General features: G+C 43.2%; 1 protein-coding gene across 2 annotated transcripts in view; it reads right to left on the bottom strand.

Moving 5' to 3' along the window:
* Window positions 1–26,626, bottom strand: part of CPVL (carboxypeptidase vitellogenic like) — a 137,341-nt gene that overhangs the window by 38,768 nt on the left and 71,947 nt on the right. For both annotated transcript variants that reach the window (XM_075316680.1, XM_075316679.1), the window contains exons 8-11: window positions 20,504–20,626; window positions 20,101–20,232; window positions 10,869–10,967; window positions 8,985–9,158 (exon numbers count right to left, since the gene is read on the bottom strand). In XM_075316680.1, the coding sequence (XP_075172795.1) occupies window positions 8,985–9,158; window positions 10,869–10,967; window positions 20,101–20,232; window positions 20,504–20,626 (528 nt within the window). The remainder of the gene's footprint in view (window positions 1–8,984; window positions 9,159–10,868; window positions 10,968–20,100; window positions 20,233–20,503; window positions 20,627–26,626) is intronic.

Genomic DNA, 26,626 nt, shown 5'->3' with positions numbered 1-26,626 from the left:
GACGCCCATTAGACCCTATTCCACCGCAGAGCGACCGTTAGGTATGTATTATAAAGTGTTTTTTATGTTATCACAGTGGCCTGGGCTGTTATATACAGCATGTTCTAATGCTGTATATAAGAGTCTGGTGGTAGTGGCCGCAGCTTATAGGCCAAAAAAAGTGGTGACCGGTTCCCTTTAAGGCATTATACAGTTTCCTGTCACCAGGTTTTTGAAACCTCATCTGAGAGCAGCATAATGTAGAGACAGATACTGATTCCATCAATGTGTCACTTACTGGGCTGCTTAGTGTAGTACTGCAGTGATTTTATCATTAGAGGACTACTTGTCCTGCCGCCAGGTAGTCCAGCATATTCAGGAGCTCTGTACAGCAGAGAAACCATTGATTTTATCAAAATGACAGCAAACAGCTCAGTGACTTCGGATCTCTGCCCCTATTTTATGCTACTCTCAGATTAGTTGGCAAAATCCTGGTGACAGATTCCCTTTAAGTACAATGAATTACTGTAGCCATTCACAGAATATGCTCCCCCCTATTTGAATGGGTGAAACTAAAAAGCTCCGGGACGACAACAACAACATATATTTATTAAGCTGTGGTTGCTTATCTGCATTTTTTTCTAGTGTGACCTCACAGTGGACAATTTATCTGTGTCTTACAGCACTCAACATGGGAAGACATGCCTCCAAGACATCCTCTCACTGCAGATGGGATACTACGTAGAACAATGGAGCATAAGAGTACCAGTAATTACTTCCATACTGCACTATGGCATGTTGTAATGTTTGTATTCATGGCGCTGACTAATTCGGAGTACAAAAGTTACATCACTTATTCCAAAAGGGAGAGAATATAAGCAGAGAATGGTCTGTGGCAAACTGCACACAGGTCATCAGTAGTGGGGCTTAAAAGTGCCATGGAAAAACCCAATACTTTTTTATAGAGACTCTTTGTCTTGTGATTAAAAAAAAAAAAAAATTCTTTAAGAATTTTAAGAAAATTGCTGGCACACCTATGGGACAAGTCAGGAGTAGAAGACGATAATTCACAACCACCAAAAATAGAGGTGGTGACAGCCCAATCTCATATATAAAGCTGAGTATGTCTGCTAAAGGTATCTGCACCGTCGCATTTACAAATGACAAAATTTTGCACAGACACCCCATGTGACTCAGGGAACATTAGACTATGTTTTGACGGGAAAATTTAACCCCACGCTTTACAGTTACTTTCCAAAAAAGCTGCCTCCATTAAAGTCAATGGAGCTGTGAGCTACAGATTATTAATAGGAGCTGTGATTGGTTGCTATAGGAACAATATAAATCGTTAGTATAAGAAACTTATGTGTGAGGTAATCTGATATCGGTGGGAAGACTGGGAAAGCGACACACTGGTTGATTTCCTTTCCTGAGGAAGGAGACAGATGTCTCTGAAACGCGTAGAACTGTAAATAAAAAGAAATCTTTTAATCTACACGCATCAGTGGTTTCTAGCACGGCATAAACCCGGTCTTCTCTTCTACCTGTATATTACAAATATCCTTCCCAGGGCTGCAGCTAAACCATCAGGCACTCACAGGCTATCATAAGGGGTTGTGACTGGCACAACCTCATCAGGTGAGTGTTTTTCTGTCTTGTCCGTCTACCCTCATACCGGGTAAGACCCTGTTGCGCTTTTTTCCCCTCCTACAGTTTTTACAAAGACGGGGAAAGCGACAGGCGGGGAAAGCGACAGACACTATCCCAGGCAACGCCCGGGTACTACAGCTAGTATTCGATAAACACGAAGTCATATTTATAAAACAAAAACATGCAACAAATCACACAACACATGTCTATGCCCAAATCTTTGGAAGTGCAGTTTGTCTGATCAGACTTGGGTCCATTTTGGATATGATATTCATTTGTTCCCTTTTGCTACCTGATGCATATGCAAGCAGAGACCCAATAGCGGATGAAGGCAAAAAACAGTTCTATAGCAAAAAGAGCACCATGCCATATAGTATAAACGTATGACAATATGGACTTTGCATTGCATGTAATCCTGTATCCAATCTAGCAACAACATAGGAGACATTTTTCTTGTGTAAATACGGGGCTTAGGGCCTCCCTCATCTCCTACATGTCTTATTCCACATCTGTTAGCCAGACCTATAAGTTAAAAGAAAAAAAACCCAAACATTTTGTGTGGGGGAATAAAATCGCTATAAGAGGTCTATGCGAAATACAAAACTATTAATTACATGGACAGTTAGCCAGCAGTATCCCGCCATTCTCGGGAGATGCATCTAACATTTTCATACAGTACAGAATACATAAAACTACAGATACGTCAGAAATATTTGGACAGTGACCTAATCTTCACGATTTCTGCTCCAGATTCCATTCTTTTTTTCCCATTTAAAATTAAAAAACAGACGCAACTGAAGTGGAGACGTTCAGGTTTAATTAAAGGGGTTGAGCAAAAATATCTTGTGAAACCTTTAGAAATTGCAGCCATTTTTCTACAAAGCCTCCTCATTCCAGGGACTCAAAAGTAATTAAATCTTATACTGTACATGTGTCACTGCTATGTACTGTGTAATGGCCGTGCCTGACTTTACAGGGACATGGTCTAATCATACCACATCTCCTGGTCAGGGGAGAACACAAAAGAGTATACAGATAGCACAACATGAGATCACAGCTGATTCTTTGAGAGTCAAAACATTTTTCTGCCTTTTTTCGAAAATATTTTACCTCAAAAAGTTAATTATTTGCAATTATGTGCTATAACGTCAGTATACTTTACTTCCTCCCCTGCCCAGGAAATTAAGTAAGTATGATGAGACCATGTCCCTGTAGTCAGACACTGTCATTACACAGTACATAGCAGGGGCACAAATAAGATTCCCGGCATAGCAAAAAAAAAAAAAATAAATAAATAAAAAAAAATATAATATATAAATAAAATATATAAAAATTTGCAGTTGTCATGATACAATGAGTAAACTAAGATGTGTTGTCTGATTCAGGGCTCTTGGGTAAGGACAACAACTACAACGACACACCAAGCATGTGAAATGCATGCTCTGTGGGGTTGAGATCTAGCAATTGACAACTATTGCACAACATTTCACTTTACATTAATGTAAAAAAAATAAAAAAATAAATAAAATTTCCCAAAAATATGAATGCCTTCATTGAATATAAAAGTCACAATGACTTAGGGATCTGGGGCTCCTAAGCTGTGTCTCAAGCTAGAGGGCCCTATGCTATTCCTATTCTCAGTGATGCACCTAATGGCTGAAAGGCCCGAGTCGCCTTCCTGGCCCTGCTCCTGACCAGTACAGTCCTGACCTAATTCATGGGACAGTGGTGTGTTGAAAACACACACACGTCATGTCCGTGTGCAGGCCGTATGGAGTCAGTGTGTCTTGAGACGTTTCACCATTAAAAACGCACACGGACCATACGGATAACACACGTACATGGTCCGTGTCACTTACGTGCAGACACTGACCTATTAACTTTAGCGGGTCAGTGCCTGCGTGATGCCGGAGAAATGCGGACATGTCATCTGTGCAAAAAAAACACACGTTCGTGTGGATTAATGTGTGTGTGCCTGTTACTATAGGGTAACATTGGTGTACGTGTCTCCGTGCCGCTGGTACGTGCAAAAAAGGACCAAACACGTACCAGCGGCACGAATGTGTGTTGGAGGCCAAAGACAAAAGAATAAACCATACCTGGAACGGGTAGAAGGATTCCAACAGTATAAATATAGGAGGGGAGCAGATGGGATAGGTCTCACACAACATGCAATTAAGGTTGTGTGCACTAGAATGTGCCTTTTTTTTTTTTAAAGAAAAAGACCCTCTTAAAGAATCCCACGGATTTACCACAGGTTGGTCCCTGCCGATTTTTACAATTATTTATGGCAAAAAGAGCAGGTACCTGCAGAGAAGAAGTGACATGCTCATTAATTCCGCAGCAGAAAATCCGTGGGTATAACAAAAAAACAAAAAAAAAAAAAAAAAAAAAGGTATTCACCATATGTATGTACAAGTAGAGTCAGACTTTGTAAGCAGCAGTGTAGAGTAATTGCAGTAGCTCATATACTAAACTTCAAACCTGTTTTTGTAATTTCTTTCAAACAAGGTAACAAATGGTGCCGTAATTTCACTTTTGTGAATGAAGTGTGGCGAACTGAGGCTCGATTTCTTTAAAGGCTGCCCAGGGGCAATAGTTCACACAAAGGTAAACCGACGCCTTCGCTGACAGGTGGCAGCAAATCATTTGCTACATGGATACCTTAACTTAAAAGGGTGCTCATTGAGGTGATCAAATAGGACACGACAGTATGGGGCCATAAGTTATGTCGGGCATCTGCACATTTCAGCATTAGGTTCAGTTCACAAACTAAAAGGTACATTTAGATGAGCCAATAATGGATCGGGCATCCTTACAAACATTTGTTTGACAATTATCGCCAATTGGGTGATCATACCAGCAGTATAAATTAGGAAATGCATCATCTTTATGAGGACCATTACATTAACCCCCCCCCCCATCAAAAAACAAAAACAAAAAAAAACAAAAAAAAAAAAAAAACCTATGTTACTGCATTTAAAAGCATGAATATTTCTTTATTACTCTAATAAAAAGGCTCAAAAAAAAATAAATGAACAGTTGTAAATGTTTTTAGATTTCAGGACCTGAAAAGGTTCCATAACTGCCAAAAACTTCAAACCACTTAGAAGCAAACACGGATGCAATTAGATGAGATTTAACGAGCTGCAGATGAGAAAATGACAGTTTCTACGGCTTTATAACCATCATTTCCTGCCTAGGTAATCTCTAAACAGGCTGCTCCTGTCCTGAGGCACATAATGATCAGACTGCAGCCGACATGTCCTGAGCTAATCTCCTCAACATGGGGACCTTGTGTCAGGAGAAGGTGTTTAAGTAACTAAAGTTACAGTAAAAAAAAAAAAAAAAATTCCCTAAACTATTTAGTTTTTAAATATATAATAGTCATTTTCTATTGATATTTGTTTGAGAGAAGAAAGTATAGGGATAAGCAAAACAATTTAGTTCAGCACACAATCCAGTAAGGGACCATTGTCAAATGTGGCAATAGGGTGGACCTAACAGCATGATCAGATACAGTTTATAGCATATAATCTTAATATGCAGCCGCCTTTCTGGAGCGTTAAACAGGGAAATTATATTATATCCCACCAAGGACACGATCTGCAAGGAGTTTGTATGTTCGCCCCCTGTCTGCGTGGGTTTTCTGCACACTGAAAAAAACAGAATAAATTCTACCTTATAACATAAATGGAGGTATTTGGAATATTATAGTGGCCATTGTAATACCAGCCCAGCACCCCTTCACAGCACCCTCCTTTGCTGTGTCCTACACTACACTGCATCTTTTCTGGGTTTTAAAAACCTAGAAGATCAGCTAGTGCACAAAAAGGAGGCTAATGAAGCCTATATTTATTGTGAGGAGAGATGGCTACATTATTCATGGTCAGTAGCTCAAAAGGACAAACCTGAGGTTTACTCACCAGTAAATGAGACCAGAGAACCAAATGGTACATTAAAAGGTTGTCCATGTTTGCCATAAAAATCTGCAGTCATAGCATATGACTGCATCCTCACATGCTATCACGATTCTCCTGTGGGACCACAGGTATGCGAAAATGCATACTCCCAGCCATATTCCGACAAGACATACCGAGAGGCGACACACACAGACACACACACACACAGACACACACACACACAGACACACACAGACACACACACACACAGACACACACACACACAGACACACACAGACACACACACACACAGACACACACACACACACAGACACACACACACACACACACACACACACACACAGACACACACAGACACACAGACAGACAGACACACACAGACAGACAGACACACACAGACACACACACAGACACACACAGACACACACACAGACACACACAGACACACACAGACAGACAGACACACACAGACAGACAGACAGACACACAGACACACACAGACACACACACAGACACACACAGACACACACAGACACACACAGACACACACACAGACACACACACAGACACACACACAGACACACACACAGACACACACAGACACACACAGACACACACAGACACACACAGACACACACAGACACACACAGACACACACAGACACACACAGACACACACAGACACAGACACACACACAGACACAGACACACAGACACAGACACACACACGAGGCTGTGCACGTCTAGTCGGAATGTAGCAGGGAGCATGCATATCGTATACTTATGGTCACATGACTTCCCCGCTCACAGCAACAAAGAATTGTGACAGCACATGCTGTGCACGATAGGAGGATTAACAAGTTTGTGGTTGCATAGTGACTGCTGATTTGGTAATCCTCATTGCGCACAGCATGTGCTGTCAGAATTGTTTGGTGCTGTGAGTGGGAGGTCACGTGACAAAGTATGCGATATTCAAAATTCCATCCACATCCAAACTAGACCTATTGAGTGAGGCTGTGCATGTCTAGTAGGAATGTGGCTGGGAGTAAGGGTGGTGTCACACACCGCGACGACAACGACGTCGCTGCTACGTCACCATTTTCTGTGACGTTGCAGCGACGTCCCGTCGCTGTGTGTGACATCCAGCAACGACCTGGCCCCTGCTGTGAGGTCGCCGGTCGTTACTGAATGTCCAGCTTCATTTTTTGGTAGTCGCTCACCCGCTGTGACGCACACATTGCTGTGTGCGACAGCGAGAGAGCGACGAAATGCAGGGAGCAGGAGCCGGCGTCTGTCAGCTGCGGTAAGCTGTAACCAGGGTAAACATCGGGTAACCAAGGGAAGACCTTTCCCTGGTTACCCGATATTTACCTTCGTTACCAGCATCCGCCGCTCTCGCTGCCAGTGCCAACTCCTGCTCTCTGCACATGTAGCTGCAGTACACATCGGGTAATTAACTCGATGTGTACTGTAGCTAGGAGTGCAGGGAGCCAGCGCTAAGCAGTGTGCGCGGCTCCCTGTTCTCTGCACATGTAGTACAGCGACGTGTGTCGTTATGATCGCTGCTGCTTCTGCTGTGTTTGACAGCTAAGCAGCGATCATAACAGCGACTTACAAGGTCGCTGTTGCGTCACAGAAAATAGTGACGTAACACACGTCGTTGTCGCTATGTGTGAACCCAGCTTAAGTCTATGGAGGCACACCAGAAAACTACCAAGATAAAAGCTTAAACACTGGGAATTTGAAAAAAAAAAAAAAAAAAAAAAAAAAAAAGAAGGATGGCCATTTGGTTACCTAGACAAACTTTAATCCACAAGTCTATTGTAACTACAAGAATAAATGTTAAACAAAAAAAAAAAGCCATAATGTTTAAAATTTTTGGGATCTGGAGCTGTGTGAAGGCTTGTTTTTTGCGCCTCTAGCTGATGTTTTATCTATATTATTTTGCAGTATACACAATGCTTTGATAGCCTGTTCCTTTTTTTCCTGTTGCGGTGGTAAAAAAAAAAACAAAAAAAAACCTAAAAAAAAAAAAAACACAAAAACCCTGCAGTTTATTGATTTGACATTTGTGAACACAGCAATACCAAAATGTATTTATATTGGCTCTTTTCAATAAGGTAAAAAAGGCAGCGATTTGAAAAAATACACACACACACACACACACACATTTTTTTACTAGTCCCCTAAGGGGACTTGAAGTTGTGATCATCTGTTCACTTATATTATACAGAGCAGTGCATCAGGACAGCTCTGTATGGCAGACATTACGATCTCACAGCCAGTGTTCACCACAGGATTGTCATGCCAGACACCGTGTTAATCGGCTGACCCCTGGCTATCATGACAATCCATAGGCACACCACAAATCACATCATGGAAGCGCCAATGGCAGAGAGGAATGCTGCATCCCTAGCCAGTGCGGGTTAAATCCCATTGACAGTGAGATTTAACTGGTTAACAGCCACGGGCAGATGTCCGATCCACTTGAGGCACATGTCATCTGATCCGATCAACTGACCTGTGGAGGGAGAGACGCAGCCTCAATGTGCGAGCAGTCATCAAAAGGCAGTGACCCGACCCCTGATGGACCTAGTAGGTCATGGGTCGTTAGGGAGTTAAAAACTGGGGTTGTTAATTTTAAGAAGCAATATACCACTGCCTATGAATGCTCATATGTATGGAGAGGCCAGGAGAGCTAATGGCCAGTAGACAGCCATAGACTGAACTGTTAGCTTTAGGATATGGGTGGTGGGTTCACTCAGCTCTATCATAGGTCAGTTCTTGGACGATGCTGCAGAGCACAGACGAGAATTGTAGTAGTCTCCCAATTTACATCCGGCTTTCCACTGCACATTTCATAGGGGTTATGCCAAGCCTTGCAGCAGGGACAAGTACAGTAGCGTACTAGTATGAACCACTTGAATCTGGTGTGCTCAGAAGTCATAGGGTTCAACAAAGCAATGTGGCCATATCAAACAGTTGATCAGTAGGAGCACTCAGCTCTGGACTCCCAGCGATCCAATATTGATGACCGACCCCAAGGACAAAGTTGTTGTTTTGCTTGTCAAACATACTGGAACAAGTGCACACAAGCCAAGTGCTACAAAACCAGCAGAGTCCCCAGCTGTGGAGGCACAATGCTAACATGTAGTTCAAAGGCCATTTAATGAGATGGCCCCATGTCCACACGCCTCAATACTAGCCATTCCAGCAGCATTTTACCACTTCATTTTGAAGTCATATGCTATAATGCAATAAATCACTGTTAACTTCCAATATTGCAGAACCCTTTTTCTGTTGTGGTTCATGGGGAGAAGTGGAGGGTTTTGCTTTCATCTTATTTTAAAGGCTGTTAAACCTACTAACCTTGAAGCTACAGCAGCCCTCTGATGATTGCGAATAATGAGATTGGAAGCAGCAGGACACTTACCCTATAATTATCCATTAGCACCGCCAACCATGGCTTTATGGTCTTCATCACATCAGAAAGCAAATGTTTTTCAACTTCAGATCCATCGTTAAAGGTCAGGTTACCGACATGGATTGACCGCCTCACTTCTGAAAGTGCCAAAAACGGCCCAAAATACTCCTGATCCAATGGCTCCTATAGATTTAATTTGAAAGAGGAAAGAGGCAAAGAAAGTTAAAAAAACAAAACACCCAAAACCAAGAAGGATTGTATAGTTCATTCCATAGTTTTCATTTAAAACTTTCACCTACTGATGTGAATAAGACAGATCGATCTAAAAATGTTGTAGTCATTAAAAAGACTGACATGAGCTCCTGTCACCTTCATGGCCTACAATGCAAACTTTAAGCAGAGGTCTTTTAGATCAGTTAAACTTATTTTCTACTTTACACTAATGTATGGCATCAGGAAGAGTGGTCAACATCTACCCAAGGGCTCAATCAGATATGAGTGCAAATCGGTCTGATCTCAGACAGCCATGCATGGACTGACCACAGTTAGGCTGTGATGCACAGGTTGGGCTCATAGAAATGTATGAGGTGGCCTGAAGACCCATGGCCAGCACGTGCATTGCAGTCCAAGATCAAACGGATGTGCACCAATGTCTGAATGTGCCGGAAAACAACGGTATTTAGGCAGAATTCAGGCATCTGAGACAGTCTGTATATATGGGGAACAAAAAAATTATTAGATCCAGCTAGTCGCTCCAGGTTATTCAGACAAAGTAAGTTCTTCCATTTCAGTAAATTATAACTTAATATAATTGCTCATAAGTCAGCCAGCAGTTACATGTATAGCGGTCAGTAACAACGCATTCAGCGCACAATGCGCCTTCATTATGGTCCTAGCGGATCTAATAATTTGTTCAACTGATTGCGGAGTGTGCTTCCACCCCCATCCACGCTGAATCTCAATCCACAACACCACGTAAGCTGGCTATACAATTTCAGAGATAATATAAAGATAATAAAAAAAATATAATATATCATATACATTATATTATATAATACATATGCGCCAGCCACAGGCTGGTGATATCCATCTATATAGGAATCAGTCATATCAGGCATGGAAGCCTGGATGTCAGACAGACAGCAGCATTTAAGTGGCTAGCAACAGGCAGAGATCAGCTCCAAACAATTAAAGATGGCCGAATAACACTGCTAATGTCTGATGGCAACGATGGAAGAACAGTTCCTGAGCTTGCATCAAAGACGAGGACCCAAAATTTGACATGAAGTAGGTCATATGTTGGGAAGGAGGTTAGAGGTTGTTATACTACAGTGATATCGATGACATCTTTAAAAATAAGTAATCACGAACAGATTGGTGGGGAGCTGTCACCCCCACAAACAGCTGCTCTCAGTACTGTGTGGATACAGGCAGTTGCTCACCAGGACTTACCGGCAACTTAATAGTTGATGGATCTGCGCTGTTCAGCTCCACAACTACATGCTTCTAGCTGCTGTTAGATCTGAAAACAACGATTGGTGGCCGTACCAAGTGTTGGACCCCATGGAAAGGTCATCAATAATCACTTTTTGTAAAGGAGGCAAATTGGTCAATCTAATCATAAGCTCCTCCATCAATAGCCATGTTGTATACAGGCAAAGTGTGCAGTCTGAGGAAGGCAGTGCTAACAAATGCAGAACGTGCAACTCATGTACAGGAAGAAGTGATCAATGCCTATGAAATGGGACTTCTACCTTCGCTTTAAGTTGCACAAAAAGGTTATGGTTTGTGACTGGGCACCAAGATGTATTAATGATACTGTAGAACAATCCTTCCCGGAGAGGCCAGAAGATTGAACTCTCCACAGGCTTTTTCTGGATTGGTAACACTTACCTGACATTGCAGAAAGTTGAAGTAATTTCTGCAACCTGTAACATTTTGATAGAAAGAAGGATATGAAGTCCGGTCACCATTCAGTAATGAATCAAACACCTGCAAAAAAAAAAAAAAAAAAAAAAATGTAAAAAAAGCGACCAGTCAAGTCTATAATTATATATATATATATATATATATAGTCCAGGGACAAACATCTGCTAGCCCTCCCTTTGAGTGTACCTAGAGCGGGGAACCAACTGAGCGCATGGGGGTTTAAAGGATTTGTCATTAAGTCATAAATGGCCAGGTTTTACAGTTCTTTTCATCCCACCACCCCAATATTACATTATGGAATATACTGTATATTATATATACCTGGATTTTGGGCCCATTGCAGGAATTAAGGCACCCCAGCGGCATGATTTGTGGAGGGGGGGGGGGGTTCAACACTAGAGTGGTGCTTTTAACTCAACGCGGATACTCCATCTCCAACATCTTCACCTTTTTTCAGCGCCGCTCCGATCCCACGGTGCCATCTTGTGACTGCAACTTCCGGCTCCCAGTCAGTCAGAAGTTATTACACAAGTTCTCAATACAAGTCTAAAAGCCACAACAAGTCCAGAATGAGGTTCTTAGACTTACATTGAAGAGTGACCTCCGGCTCCATGAAACACTGGAGCAGCCCTTCAGATCAAACTGAAAAAAAAAAAAAAAAAAAAAAAACCAACACACACACACAACACCACACGATCTGGTGTGGTGCGCACAGGGCCTTCGGGGCCCTTTGCACACTAAGACATCGCAAGCCGATGCTGCGATGCCGAGCGCGATAGTCCCTGCCCCCGTCGCAGCTGCGATATCATTGTGATAGCTGCCATAGTGAACATTATTGCTGCGGCAGCTTCACATGCACTCACCTGCCCTGCGACGTCACTCTGGCCGGCGAACCGCCTCCTTCCTAAGTGGGCGGGTCGTGCGGAGTCATAGCGATGTCACACGGCAGGCAGCCAATAGAAGCGGAGGGGCGGAAATGAGCAGGACGTAAACACCCCGCCCACCTCCTTCCTTCCGCATAGCTGGCGTGAGCCGCGGGACGCAGGTAGATGTTCCTTGCTCCTGCGGCTTCACACAGCGATGTGTGCTGCCGCAGGAACGAGGAACTACATCGTAACATCGGTCTTTCCAAATTCACGTAAATGACAGACGCTACACCGATATGATTACGACGCTTTTGTGCTAGTTAAATCGTATCAAAAATGCTTTACACACTACGATGTCCAGAGAGACGCCGGATGTGCGTCACTTTCGATTTGACCCCACCGACATCACACCTGCGATGTCATAGTGTGCAAAGGGCCCCTAAGGGTCAGAATCAATTCTTGGGCTACACTGTCGCTACAACCGGGGAACTCCTACTCTTCCTCTATGTTCTGTTCTTTTATAAGCCAGTTACTCCTCCCCATCACCCTGGCTCTAGACACCTACCACGTCCATGACAACAGCAAAGTAATCCATACACTTAATTATAGCCATACAAACAAATAAGCCTCAGCAGCCTTGTATTTCAAAATGATAGATTTCAGTAAAAATTGGATAAACGCCATGTTGTAAACTTAAGCCAGCAGGGATTACTACACCATGTATTTCTATTACGAGGCTATGCAATATGTTAACTTTATAAAATACAAGACAGATTATTAACAGACTTGAGGCCTACACTGTACACTCGGTGGACACTACTACAGTGCCAACTCAAGCCACATGGCAAAAATACACATTGAGGAGTAGCTTTACCCATGGAGGACTATGTGTGTGGTTTAGAGTGCATTTGGCACTATTTCTTTAATGCTATGGGCCTAATTTATCAAGGCATTTATGTCAGAATTCTTTTGGCAACTTTAGGCCTGTCCCAACAAATACCACCAAAGTGGGTGGAACTGGAGTGCAACAGAGCATGGTGAAGTGCCCCCAGCAAATCCAATCATAGTGACTGTTATAGGGGTACTTCACACACAGCGATATCGCTACTGAGATCGCTGCTGAGTCACGTTTTTTTTGTGACGCAGCAGTGACCTCATTAGCGATCTCGCTGTGTGTGACACTGAGCAGTGATCTGGCTCCTGCTGTGAGATCGCTGCTCGTTACACACAGTGCTGGTTCGTTTTTTTATTGTTGCTCTCCCGCTGATAAGCACACATCGCTGTGTGTAACAGCGAGAGAGCAACAATCCTGAATGTGCAGGGAGCAGGAGGCGGCATCTGACAGCCTGCGGTAAGCTGTAACCAAGGTAAACATCAGGTAACCAAGGTGGTTACCTGATATTTACCTTAGTTACCAGCCTCCGCAGCTCTCACGCTGCCAGTGCCGGCTCCTGCTCCCTGCACACGCTAAGCGGTGTGCGCTGGTAACTAAGGTAAACATCGGGTAACCATACCCGATGTTCACCTTAGTTACCAGTGTCCGCAGCTTCCAGACGCCGGCTCCGTGCAAGCGCAGCGTCGCTTGCATGTCGCTGCTGGCTGGGGGCTGGTCACTGGTTGCTCGTGAGATCTGCCTGGTTGACAGCTCACCAGCGACCATGTAGCTACGCAGCAGCGATCCTGACCAGGTCACATCGCTGGTGGGATCGCTGCTGCGGCGCTATAGTGTGGCGGTAACCATAACCCCTGCCTTTATGAATTTGGCGCATCACATAAATGCCATCCTACTCAGCCAAAAAGGTTACTAAATTGCAGCACACCATTTAATAAAAGGCAGTACGGGAGTAAGATATCCTAATTCATTAAGTGCACAACGCCATTAATAGGGAATCAGGGCCTAGGTCCCTGATGACTGCCATCTAATGTGTATGACCATCTTTGTCAGATGATGAAAGGATCATCAAATCTCTCCCCACCATGTGTTCCTGTGTTCTGTAAGAGCAGCTGCCTGACACTGGTGGTAATGGTTTCATCTTCATACTGAACAAAGGATCTGCTGTTGAAATTTCAACAAACTTACTTTTCTCCAACACTATTCTTAAAGCCACCATACACATGAGATTGTTGGTCAATCCTGCTGGAATTTAAAACTTTACAAGCTTTATCTAAGATCTTTCACACAGCAGTATTTTGGTTTTCGCCACAATTCGCCATTTGCCTGATGCAAAAGGACATTGCTTGCAGTGGTCGCACAGAAAAAAATGTTGCCGGATCCGGCGCACGCCGGATAGAACATGAGGCCATGTGGCGCAATTCAGTGCTAATACAAGTCTATGAGGGGAGAAAAAAAAAAAAAAAAAAAAAAACCAGATTCAGAGGCATCACATGCCAGATCCATTTTATCCGCAATTTGCCAAATTGTGCCAAATGGCAAAAAATGGATGTGTGAAAGAGGCCTAAGGCTGGAGTCACATTAGTGTATGGCATCCAATATGAGAGCATTGGATGTGATGTGCCAATTACCCTTGGCTCAGGCTCTGCTGCAAGCATAAGCCAAGTGTCATGCAATTGTGATCTGATTTGGTGATCGGATCACAGCTGCGGAGGAGAGGGAGTGTAATAGATTCTGAGAAAGGTTAGAAATCAGCCCAAAACTACATGGAAGGACCTGAAGAGAGCTGGAACAGTCTCAAAGATTACAGTTAGTAACACGCTATGCCATCATGTATTAGAATCCTGCAGGGCATGCAAGGTCCTCTTGCGCATACGAGAACATGTACATGCCAGTTGAAGTTCACTAATGATCATCTGGATGATCCAAAAGGAGGCATGGGTGGTGGTCATATTAGACCAAAATAGAACTTTTGGTATCAATTTCACTTGACATGTTTGAAGAAAAGAGGCGTACAACACCAAGAACATAGTCACAACCCAAGAAGCATGGGGTGAAAACCTCATACTTTGGCGGTGCTTTTCTGCAGAGGGGACAAGAAGACTGCACTGTATTGATGGGAGGATGGATGGGGCCATGTATTGCGAGATTTTGGCCAACAACCTCCTTCCCTCTATAGGAGCACTGAAGACAGGTTGGGGCTGGGTCTTCCAGCATCACAATGACTCAAAACACATCTAGGACAACTAAGGAGTGGTGCCGTAAGAAGAGTTTCAAAAAAGGTCCTGGGAGAGGCCTAACCAGTCTCCAGACCTAAACCCAAATAGCAAATATTTGGAAGAAGCTGAAGCCCAATGTTGCCCAGTTACAGCCACGAATCCTGGAAGATCTGGAGAAGATCTGTATGGGAGGAGTGGGCCAAAATCCTTGCTGCAGTGTGTACAAACCTGGTAAAAAACTACAGGAAACGTCAACTCTAATTGCAAAAAAAGGTTTCTGTACCAAATAAGTCTGTGTTCCTATTGTATCAAATATTGTATTTTATTGCATAATTTATTTTCTTTAATCATGCTGTGCTGTTAGATTTTTTTTTTATTGCGTCACAGTTGAAGTGTGCAATCGATAAAAATTTACAGCTTTTTTGTAGGTGGGAAAACTTGCAAAAATTGGCTAGGTTCACACACTGCGTTTTTTTTTTACGCTGCGTTTGAGTTTAGCGCTAAAAACGCACAGACACGCAGAGTCTTTAAAAACGCATGAAAAAACGCATGCATTTTTACCGCGTTTTGCTGCGTTTCTCACTTCGTTTTTCTGCGTTTTTTCTTCAGTGAACATTGCCATTAAAGATTGTCGAAAAAAAACCAAAACTGATGTCATTTCCTTCTTCCATATGTTCTTCATTCTCCACTAGTGTATGCAGGAGAGCAGACAGCTGCAGAACTATAAGGCTCAGCATGCTCCATCCAGGACTGTATGCTGGAGGGAGAGTCAGGGGGAGCAGACCTACAAGGCTTAGCATACTCCATCCACTAGTTGATGCTGCAGAGCAGACAGCAGCTGCAGAACTACAAGGCTCAGCATCCTCCTTCCAGGACTGTATGCAGGATTTCTTTGCCCCCCCAAACAAAAAAAATGTGGGCTTCGCCATATTTTTGTATGCTAGCTGGGTACAGCAGGCAGGTACGGGCTGCCCCCAACCGCCTATTTGTACCCGTCTGGGAACCAAAAATATAGGGAAGCCCCCTTTTTTTTTTTTTTTTATTTCATGAAATAAAAAAAAAAAAAAAAAAAAAAAAAAAAAGTGAGCTTCGCCTAATTTTTGTGTCCAGCCAGGTACAACTAGGCAGCTGGGGATTGGAATTCACAGTGCAGGGTGCCCATGCTTTCTGGGCACCCCCGCTGCGAATTGCAGTCCGCAGTCACCCCAGAAAATGGCGCTTTCATAGAAGCGCCATCTTCTGGCGCTGTATCCAACTCTTCCAGCTGCCCTGGTGATGGTGGCTCGCTGGGTAATAATGGGGTTAGGGATAGCTGTATATTATCAGCTGGCCCTAAGCCCGAAATTCATGGTGTCACGCCAATATTAGACATGACCACCATGAATTTCTAGTAAAGATTAAAAAAAAAAAAACAAAAAAACCACAACACAAAAATATTTTTATTAGAACTAAAACACAACATAATTAGTGACTATCTTTATTGAAATAAAGAGCACCCCCCTCCGCAGTAATCCTGGGTCAAGGGTCCCGCGCAGTTCAATCCGGATCCAATATCATCTGATCGGTTTGCTGGAAGGCAAAGCGATCAGATTATGTGTCAAGTTCTAGGATGTGAATCACATCACACATCAGCTGATTGTATAAAAGCCGTTTATACAATCAGATGATGCATGCAGTGCAAAAAAAAAAAAAAAAAAATACATGTGCTGATTACCAACAGCTCCTGGAGTGGAGTTTGATCCAGTCCGATCGTTGCAGAAGCTGCCGGTAATCAGGGATGAAGTCTCCTGACGGCATCCGCTGACAGGTTAAGCCGGCCAGGTGCCGGCGTCACCCCGAGACTTACGATCAGCTGACGCGTCAGGTGACTGCATCAGGTGATCAATCGCCAGGTCCTGCATCCATCGCACGTACCCGGGGAGACTGCACACAGCCGGAGTGGCGGTACCGGGAGAGGAGCTGGGAGCGGGCATGGCACCGGGAGTCTGCAGACAGGTGAGTATGACTTTTTTTTCTACTGGTCACTTTTGTTTTCGCAGCTGCCTACACCTCCCGCCCAGACATGGCGCCGCATGGGAGCCGACATGCACAGGACGGGAGGTGGAAGCGGCGGTGGCGGTACCGGGAGGATTCACGCTTCTGTATTTACTGACAGAAGGAATCCTCTTCCTGTACATGTCACTTTACTACCCACCTCCTGCGTTTATAGCTGCGTTTTTGGTCTTAGAAACGCAACAAAACACAGCTATAACAACAATTTGCGTTTCTCATTGCGTCTTTCAAAATCCCATTGCACTCAATGGATGAAAAACGCAGTGAAAAACGCGGGAATAATTGACATGCTGCGTTTGTGGTCACCACAAAAACGCAGCTGAAAAAAAAAAAAAAAACGCTGTGTGCAGACAGCAAAAATGAAAACTCAGACTTTGCTGGGGGAAGCAAAGTCATGCAGTTTTTTGGGCAAAACCGCACCCGAAAACCGCCGCGAAAAACGCACTGTGTGAACTTACCCCAAGTATAACTAGAGCACAGTTTATCTTGCAGTTATATGTAAAAGTAGAAACCCTTATGAAATCACAGTGCACAGATGTAGCAGACATGAGTAGGTGCTACAGAACTAGGTGAGGCCAAACAAATCGTAAAATCAGTGTGTCCACAAGAAGCAACACTGGAGCACCAATTTAACTCTCGTGCATCTGTGCACACTACAATATATATTGCATGCTGATGTCAGTGTAGTGTAACATGGCTTGGTGGGGGGGGGGGGGGGGTAGACATGGGAGAGTACTGCTTCATTAACATCCCAGCTCGCTACAGAAAATTGTTGATTCTGGCCGTATGGTAGTACTGTGAACACCTTCAAATTCAGGCATGACGTGCTCCATATGGCATCAGACCTTTTTAACTCCAGAATGAGGAAGCCAGACAAGTTTGTTCTCTGTACCAAAGTTTATTCTTAAGTAAAAAGGGTAGCATGTTGTGCACTTTAAATACTCTCAGAGGCACATGCATACTGGTTTGAGGCGACACCATCTTACTTTGGCGAAACATTACACAGGCAGAACATATCCGCTGAACCCCCATCTTCCTAGAGGGCCACTCCTAGAGTTGCTATGCTCTTCACATGTTCTTTGCTGGGAATATTTTTATCTTTCCCAAGTTCCTCCATGACGGAACACTGGACTCACTCCCACAAACCTTTCTACCAGGTTTCACCAACTTGCCTGTTAAATCTGTTGCCACTAAAGGGTTTCATTGCAGGACTTTCTCCCTTAGACACACACACACACAGACACACACACACACAGACACACACACACACAGACACACACACACACAGACACACACACACACACAGACACACACACACACAGACACACACACACACAGACACACACACACACACAGACACACACAGACACACACAGACACACACAGACACACACAGACACACACAGACACACACAGACACACACAGACACACACACAGACACACACACAGACACACACACAGACACACACACAGACACACACACAGACACACACACAGACACACACACAGACACACACACAGACACACACAGACACACACAGACACACACAGACACACACAGACACACACAGACACACAGTGTATTCAGGATGGAGGGGAGGGGTTTGTGTGACCGCCTGTCCACCTCCTTACAGTAGTAGAGCAGATTGTCACTAGTAGGTTTCCTTAAACTTTTTTTGTAAAGCCACTGTTAATACATTGTAGTCATGGAGTTTGACTTTGGCTTTAAATAGGATAGCAGGAAAACCTACACTATTCGGAAGCACAGAATAAACAGTTAACTGACTCAACTGTGTTACCTGCATACAAATTTAATAAAAAAAAAAATAAAAATTCTTAACTTCTGCCAGAGATCGGAGGAAAGTGGTCCTGGGTTAGTGAAGAGCTTTGTCTGGCAGCAGAGGAAAGTCTTTCCTCATGTGGATGAGTTTTTATAGGGCATGCGGCGCCTGATTTAACCCCTTAAAGACAGCCACTTTGCACGTTAATGACTACACAATATTTTTCAAATCTGACCACTGTCACTACGTGCCAACTCTGCAATGCTTTACATACTTCGTAAATGGTGTAGATATGATTTGCGTTTATCTTTAACAAATTTTAGAAAATTAGCAATTTTCAAACTTAAGTTATATAAAATACATATCTCGAGCTATACTTTTCGGGCAACAGTCATGTGAGGGGTTTGTTTTGCGGGATGACGTGAAGATTTTTTTATGCACTCTGAAATGGTACTAACATTTTGGGGATTTTTTGTGTTGCACCCCCGCAGATCTGATATTGATGACCTATAAGGATAGGCCATTAGTGTAAAAAAGTAGTGTACAACACCATTAAATTAATTGTCCAATCCCACAGATATTGAATGACTAATGAGTATTGGGGCCTTAAAGGGGTTTCCCCATGAACAAAGTTAATTTTAAATTAATAGATCTTGGAAGAATACATTTCCACAATTGGATGTGTAAAAAAATAAAAAAATGAGTACAGACATAGCATGGGATCACAGCTGAATGAGGTAAACATTGCCATGCCTGTAGCAATGTTTTACCTCACAGAAAGTCATCTGTGATCCCATGGTGTCCTGTCTGTATACTCTTGCCTTTTCCCCTGCTCAGGAGCGGTGCCAATTTCCAGACCATGTCCCTGTACAGTCAGACACAGCCATTACAGAGTGAAAAAATTTGTACCTATCCAATTGTGGAAATTATTTTTATTCCAAGATCTATTGCTTAAATGACCTTTGCCAATCATGTTTAGTGTATACTTAAAGGGCTTCTCTCATGAGCAGACCAACATCTACTACAGGTAAGGCATAGCATTTTGTAACGACCCGGCACGTTATGGACAGAGCTTGGGTCAAATCCAACTAAGGAAACATCTGTAAGGAGTTTGCATGCTCAGGTTGGTTTATCTGACCTTGTAATCACTAAAATCAATTTACTTCCAACTAGATTGTCCCAAGTTAATGTGACATTAGAAGTCGAGCAATTTAAATGCATAAAGAAATCTAAGCTCAAATCTAGAACGCTTACCGCAAAATGAGGCTCCATGGAAAAAGCTAATCTCTATATTAAACCTTGAAATTGCTGACAAAGCTGTTAAACTTGTACCAAAAAAACAACGTAAATTTTAAGGGATCTTTATGTGCACTGCCAATACATACGTCAAAAGCATCAATCCACTTCTGCTGCTGGATATATTTTATCGCCAGGTCGCACTGCTGCTGGACAAAGTCCTTCTGGTTTTCATCCACGATGCCAGTCTGGAACATGAAGTCAGCGTAGCCGCCCAACATCTGTTCAACATGCACAACAGTCATTAGAATAATCGATTGCCCGCGCCGTGTGGTTTGTGTTTAATCCTAATCAGCTAAAGCAATAAGAAACATTAAATCCTTTTCAGCCTAAATGTGATACAGCAACTTAGTAATGCATTAACAAATGTTTCAGATCAGAAGTCTTAAGGGGACGCGCATAGTTTATCAAAACTGTGTGCGCAAGGGAAGAAAGGAATTCCACCTCTTTTTGTAGATCAAAAGGAAAGAAAATTGAATTAAAATGCCCTACCACTTCAGGATCACAGAGCCCGTCTCCAATGGCAATCCCCTTGAAGTTGATTTTAACCTTAGCGGTTGGGTTGAGCGTGTGTATATAATAGCCGATAGCAGGAACATACTTCCCAGCGTAGGACTGGAGAAAACAAAAACAAACAATTAATAAGCAATGAGAATATAGACATTACTATTAAAAAAAAAAAAAAAAAAAAAAAGGCACTTTGTAAACCCTGCATTAGGCCCTGTGCACACACTGCATTTTTTTGCCACTTTAGGTGCAGTTTGTTGCCAAAAACTGCATGCATTTCCTTCCCCAGTAAAGTCTATGAGAATTCAGAAATGCTGCGCGCATGTGGCTTCTTTCTTCCTTGCAGGTTTGGGTGCAGAAAAAAGCAGCAGCATGTCAATTCTTTGTGCGTTTTTGACCAGTGCCTTAGTGATAACCAGGGTCAGCAGCTCTAACTGAAGGGTGGGGGGGCAAAAATACACGACATGCGGTGTCTCCAAATTTTGATACCAAACCATGATAAAGTACAATGGTAGAGGGCTAGTATTCTCAGGCTAGGGAGACCTGTGCTTTTTGTCCTCTCCCAGCCTAAAAATAGCAGCTTGCAGCTGCCCACGATTGTCGCATCCATTAGATGCAACAGTGACAGCACTTACCCTGGCTCTTCCCGATTGCTCTGGTGCGGTGGCAATTGGAGTAATAAAGGGTTAACAGCCCACAGCTGTCACTAAGCTCTTGGAGTACATATAGACCTGGGAAGGAGGATGGCAATGGAATGAAGAGGGGAGGAGTCTGAGACCAGCGATGCCCACTGGACCAAACTGCCCCACAGGCATATATAATAAAAGCTGGGGTTTTTTTGTTTTTTTTTTATGTTCTACAGCACGGCCTGGGCACTTATATACAGCATTCTAGAATACTGTACACAAAAGCCTACTGGTGGTGGCTGGAGCTTATAAGTGATAAATCTGGGGACAGGTGCCCTTTAAAGATTTGGCATCCTTGAAAGCCTGAACCGTTTAAAAGGGATTTTTTCAGCAGGTTTTTTTCTATGTAATTGAGGGTAAAGCAGGACATGGGCATTAAACCTGTGAATTTGGCAACTCATCAGGGTGTGCATGGTTTACTAACAAAGGTTTTATCACTAGGACATTATCACTGCCCTGACTAGGGCTCATGTGCCTGCTAGACTGACCATGCCCCCAACTTGTAAGCAGTTCACCCTCAGTGTACTCAGTGCTGTGGGCAAGGTTAGCTTTCTTAGCTCTGCTACACCCAAGAACTGTCACAACTACTGCAACCAGTAAACAAAGTGATACATTGTTGGAATCGGGGGTTTCTTGTCCTACATTATGCAGCTCTCAGATTAGGAAATATAATTTTTTTTTTTTTATAGTGCCAAAATGTTCCAAAGCACTAAACCATTTAGGTGACAATCTGATGACAGATTTCCTTTGTGATATTTAAAAGCCTTAAGATATGAACAGTCAATTTCCCAGTACAAATAGGACCATTTAGATTTTTTTTTTATGTAGAACTTTTTTCCTACATACTGCTCCAGCCTCTGGGCTTGTGGACCTTGCAGCAGCTGTTATAACCTTAAGGCTATGTGTCCACGGTGGAATGTACCTGCGGACTTTTCTGCCTGAAAATCCGCGACGGGTGCGGATTTGCCGCGGATTTTTTTTTTTTTTTTTCCCATTGTATACCCAAAATCCGCACCAAATCTGCAACAAACAATTGACATGCTGCAGATTTTTCCGGATCAAAATCCGCGGCAAATCCGCAGCGGAAAAATCCGCAGCATGGGCACAGCATTTCCAAAATGCCATTGAAATGGCTTGGAAGTGCCGCTGCTGCAGATTTTCGGGAAATCCGCGGCAAATCCGCGGTAAATCCGCAGCGTGGGCACATAGCCTAAAACTGGCACCCATACAAGTCGAGCACCTTACTAACATAGTATCCTCCTTATGTTTTGACAATACCTGTTAAAGTAAGAAGGAGTTCTTGTCTTCCATCCTGCCAAAAAGTTCTTAAGAGTGTGGGATTTAATTTTTGGAACAAAGACTTGATCAGGGAATGTGGCTTAGGTGAGTGGATGCTTGGAGTGCCTTTACTCATATTTTACCATTTGCTATCGTGCAAGGAACGCCTACATTTAAGCATTTTATAATGCATTTGGAGTCGGGAAGGTGGAGAAGTTACTTCGTTATTCCCAACAAATTTTACGAATACGATAAAGCACATACAATGCTAGCTAAAAAGCTTAGGGATCAAACGGTGGCTTCCACCCAGTGTGCCATTAGAGATTAGTCGGGAACATCACATTATGATACTGGGGAAAAAAAAAAAAAAATTGCCCAGCTTTTTCATTCATACTATGCCTCGCTGTACTCCATTACACTGGGATCTTTGACGCCCCAACCAGATAGAGCTGAGGCGTTGAATGAGTATTTGAACTCGTGCCACCTCCCAAAATGGTCTTCTGAAGTCTGAGGACCTTAAAACAGAAAATACGCCCAGAAGAGATCCATCAGATTATTAAAGATCTCCCGAACCATAAATCGCTTGGCTCTGATGGGTTTACATATCTATATTACAAAACATTTGTAGAGTATCTGGTTCCACATATGACTCGCCTCTTCAATCTCTTTATGGAGGGGGGAGGACATACCGAACAGATTTCTTCATTTATAATGGCCATCCCTAAAGCAGATAGAGATCCGATGGCCTGCCCCATTAGCCTTTTAAATTCTGACCTCAAAATAGTCACAAAATTACTAGCTTCATGAACGCTTGAACAATTGGCTTCCCCACTTGTTACATAAGGATCAGGTGGGCTTTGTCCGATACCGGCAAGCAGGGGATAACACTCGCAGGATCCTGAATCTGGTGGAGGTGGTGAACAGGGAGAAGCGAGAGTCCCTCCTTTTAGGATTAGACACAGAAAATGCATTCGACAGGCTGGATTGGTCCTTTAGGTTTGCTGTATTGGATTCATTTTGGCTTGTTGGGGCCTTTTATCTCAGCGGTGAGGGGATTGTACTCATCCCCTTCTACGGCAATACATCTTCCACCATGCTCACTGTGGTTCCTTGTCTATTCGAAATGGCACACAGCAGGGATGCCAGTTATCCCCGCTTTTATATGTACTTAGCATTGAACCATTAGCCACCCAAATTCGACTGAACACAGATATTACGGGAGTGTGTGAGAGCTACGTCCTTCAAGGTGGCTCTGTTTGCGGATGATGTTTTACTGTCTTTGACCAACCCTATAGTTTCACTTCCAACTTTACATGAAGTACTGTCCCAATATGCTGATCTCTCAGGCTATAAATCAAACTGATAAAACAGAGGTGTTGCCCATTAATATACCAGAATCTAAACTTACAGTAGCTCAAGCAAAACTTCAAATTCACCTGGCGTGCGGACTCTAAGATATTTGGGAGTTAAGATTACCCCTAGTTATAAGACAGTGTAACAGGCAAATTTTCCTTGATACATGAAGTAGAAAACCAACTCAAGAAGTGGTCCTCCTTACAGATTTTTCCTTGGCAAAATTGCCTTGATCAAAATGTCTATCCTCCCTAAATTCCTCTACCTTTTTTAAACACTCCCAGTACGGGTGCCCATGGGGGTCTTAAAGAAAATGCAGTCAACTCTCATGCAGTTTGGCACTCTGGGAGGCACCGCATCCTTGATTCGGTTCTTTGTGCAGCTCGGACGGGAGGGCTTGTCATGGCCAAACCTCTTATTTTGCCTCGCAGCTACGTTGTTTAGCCTCGTGGACAACTCTACCAGCCTACAACAGATGGACGGAGATCGAGAAGCTTTGGGTGGCTCCCTTTCATCCGAGCTCTCTAATATGGGGTCGTCCGTACGACATACCCTCTAAAAATCTTTTGGGACCCATGGCACTCGCAAGGGACATTTGTTGGAAGTGTAGATTGAAGTTTCAGTTAGCGACGCACGCTGCTCTTTTGACCCCCTTTCTATGTACCCCCCACATCACTGAGGGCATGAGCTCAGAGGCGATAGCACAATGGACAAAAGCTGGTCTTTGTTTTCGGGCTATAGTGAACCCAGTCACGCTAAAATTGAAATCATTTACAGACCTGTGCTCCCAACACGGGTTGCCCTTTCACTTATATTTCTCTTATCAGCAAGTAGCTCATTATTTATCAGACACTATGAGAGGAGAGGCAAAGGCTCGCCCCTCAGGGTTTGAGACCCTCTGTTCTAAGCGGCGTTCTACTAGTTGGCCTGGTCTCTGCTATTTACATCATATTGAATGATGGGAACTTGGAGAGATCGGTTCCACACTCGTATGAAGAGATGGGAGGGTTGGATAGGTCATTACTTACCAGAATCAGTTTGGTCGGTGGTATGGGCTAGAGCATTTTGGTCTTCTGTGAATACCCTCTATAAAAGGAGAACCAGATCAAAGTCCTTATGACATGGTATCATATCCCGGATCTTCTACATAAATTCAATCATACCTTCCCAGATAGTTAGTGGAGGTGTGTGGGAAGGTGGGGGGGGGGGGGTGGAGAGCTTCCCTATATCACATTTTCTGGACGTGCCCCGGGATCAGGGGTTTCTGCACTGAGGTGGAGTCCCTGATGCGAGAGGTACTAGAGTGATTAGCAGAGATCTGGTGACTACTAAATGTTCTACAATCAACATTAGGCAGGTGGGAGTTAAAACTTGCCCTACATATCCTTACGGCCGCTAAAAGCTTAATAGCCCTATTTTGGAAGAGGGTGGCCCCTCCCTCAGTCTCAGATTTATATGCTAGAGTTCAGGATGTCAGAGTTATGGAGCAATTGACACCACAACTTCATGATACCGTGGATACGTTTCATTTGACGTGGAGTGCTTGGGATACCCATGTGGATAATCTTCAGACATGATGGAAGGTATGGGGAGGTTTTGGGATACACCAATAGAGATGGATTGGCATCCGAGGGGGGAATACCTGCTTGCAGGATACTTTTGGATTTTCAGTAAGAGAGCCCGCCCACTCATATAGTAGAATAGAATCAAAATTCTGGCCCTCAGATCCGAGATGGCACTGTGATGATGTATGACTGTATATCTGTGATTTGTAATGTTCATTTTTTTACCTGTGATTATTGTTATATTTGTAAAAAAAAAAAAAAAAAAAAAAAAAAAAAAAATTCAAAAATAAAATTACAAAAAAATCATTGAGAGCTCTGGAAGTCTCACGCCTGTGTATTTCTTTAATTCTCATCGGAGACATAGAATGAATCCCAGAAATTTAATAGGAGTAAGAACTACAACAGGGGCTACTGAGCGGGAGTATCCACAGCAATTCAGTACATCTAAAAAAAAGGTGCATTTATGCCACAACTTTATTGTGAATAACCTTGCACTCTCGAAAAAGGCTGCAGATCACCCAAAGGAGCAATATGCTCAGATAAAAAAAAAAAAAAAAAAAAAAAAAAAAAATTGGTTTTCACAGAAGATGGTAGTCAGCAGTCCTGTTTACAGTGGACAATGCACTGTTGAGAACAATGGCGGCCTATGCATACAGATCTATTGCAGAGTGCAGTGTGGTCTGCCTGTGTAAACCGGGAGTAAAATAATCATGGAGCGATAAATAATTACCACTGCCAAATTGGGTAATGTAATCCCACCATCACAGGGATAGTCTCACAGCTTTCCAAGACTCCTGAACATAAAAAATAGGAGTAGTCATGCAGTGATTTCACAGACATGGAACATACAGGTATGGAGGATTGAGTCTTTCTGCAATCATTCCTTAAGATTTAGTTAAAATTAACACTATTGCCATTACATTAAAACAGAGCAAAAATATACAAAAAGTGACACGTTGATAGCTTGATAAACAAACTGACTATAATAGGAATAAAGTTGTATTACTGTCAGAGACCGTGAAGCATAAGGTGCCAGTGCTGGTCACCTTCCTCCACGTCCAGTCATGTGTATAGCCCTATTCACACACTTACTGTCAGGCCATAAACATTGCACGTAAATGTGAAGGGACATTGAAATTAAACTTAAATAACACTGGCTTGCCCATGGTACCAAGTCGTTATTCTTCTTTTAATGGTTTGCTGCCACTAAACAATAAAGATCTCCA

This window comes from Anomaloglossus baeobatrachus, chromosome 6 (genome assembly GCF_048569485.1).
Source record: "Anomaloglossus baeobatrachus isolate aAnoBae1 chromosome 6, aAnoBae1.hap1, whole genome shotgun sequence".
NCBI classification, from domain to species: Eukaryota; Metazoa; Chordata; class Amphibia; order Anura; family Aromobatidae; genus Anomaloglossus; species Anomaloglossus baeobatrachus.
The sequence above is the reverse complement of the archived record's forward strand: the minus strand, read 5'-3'. Positions and strand labels throughout refer to the sequence as shown.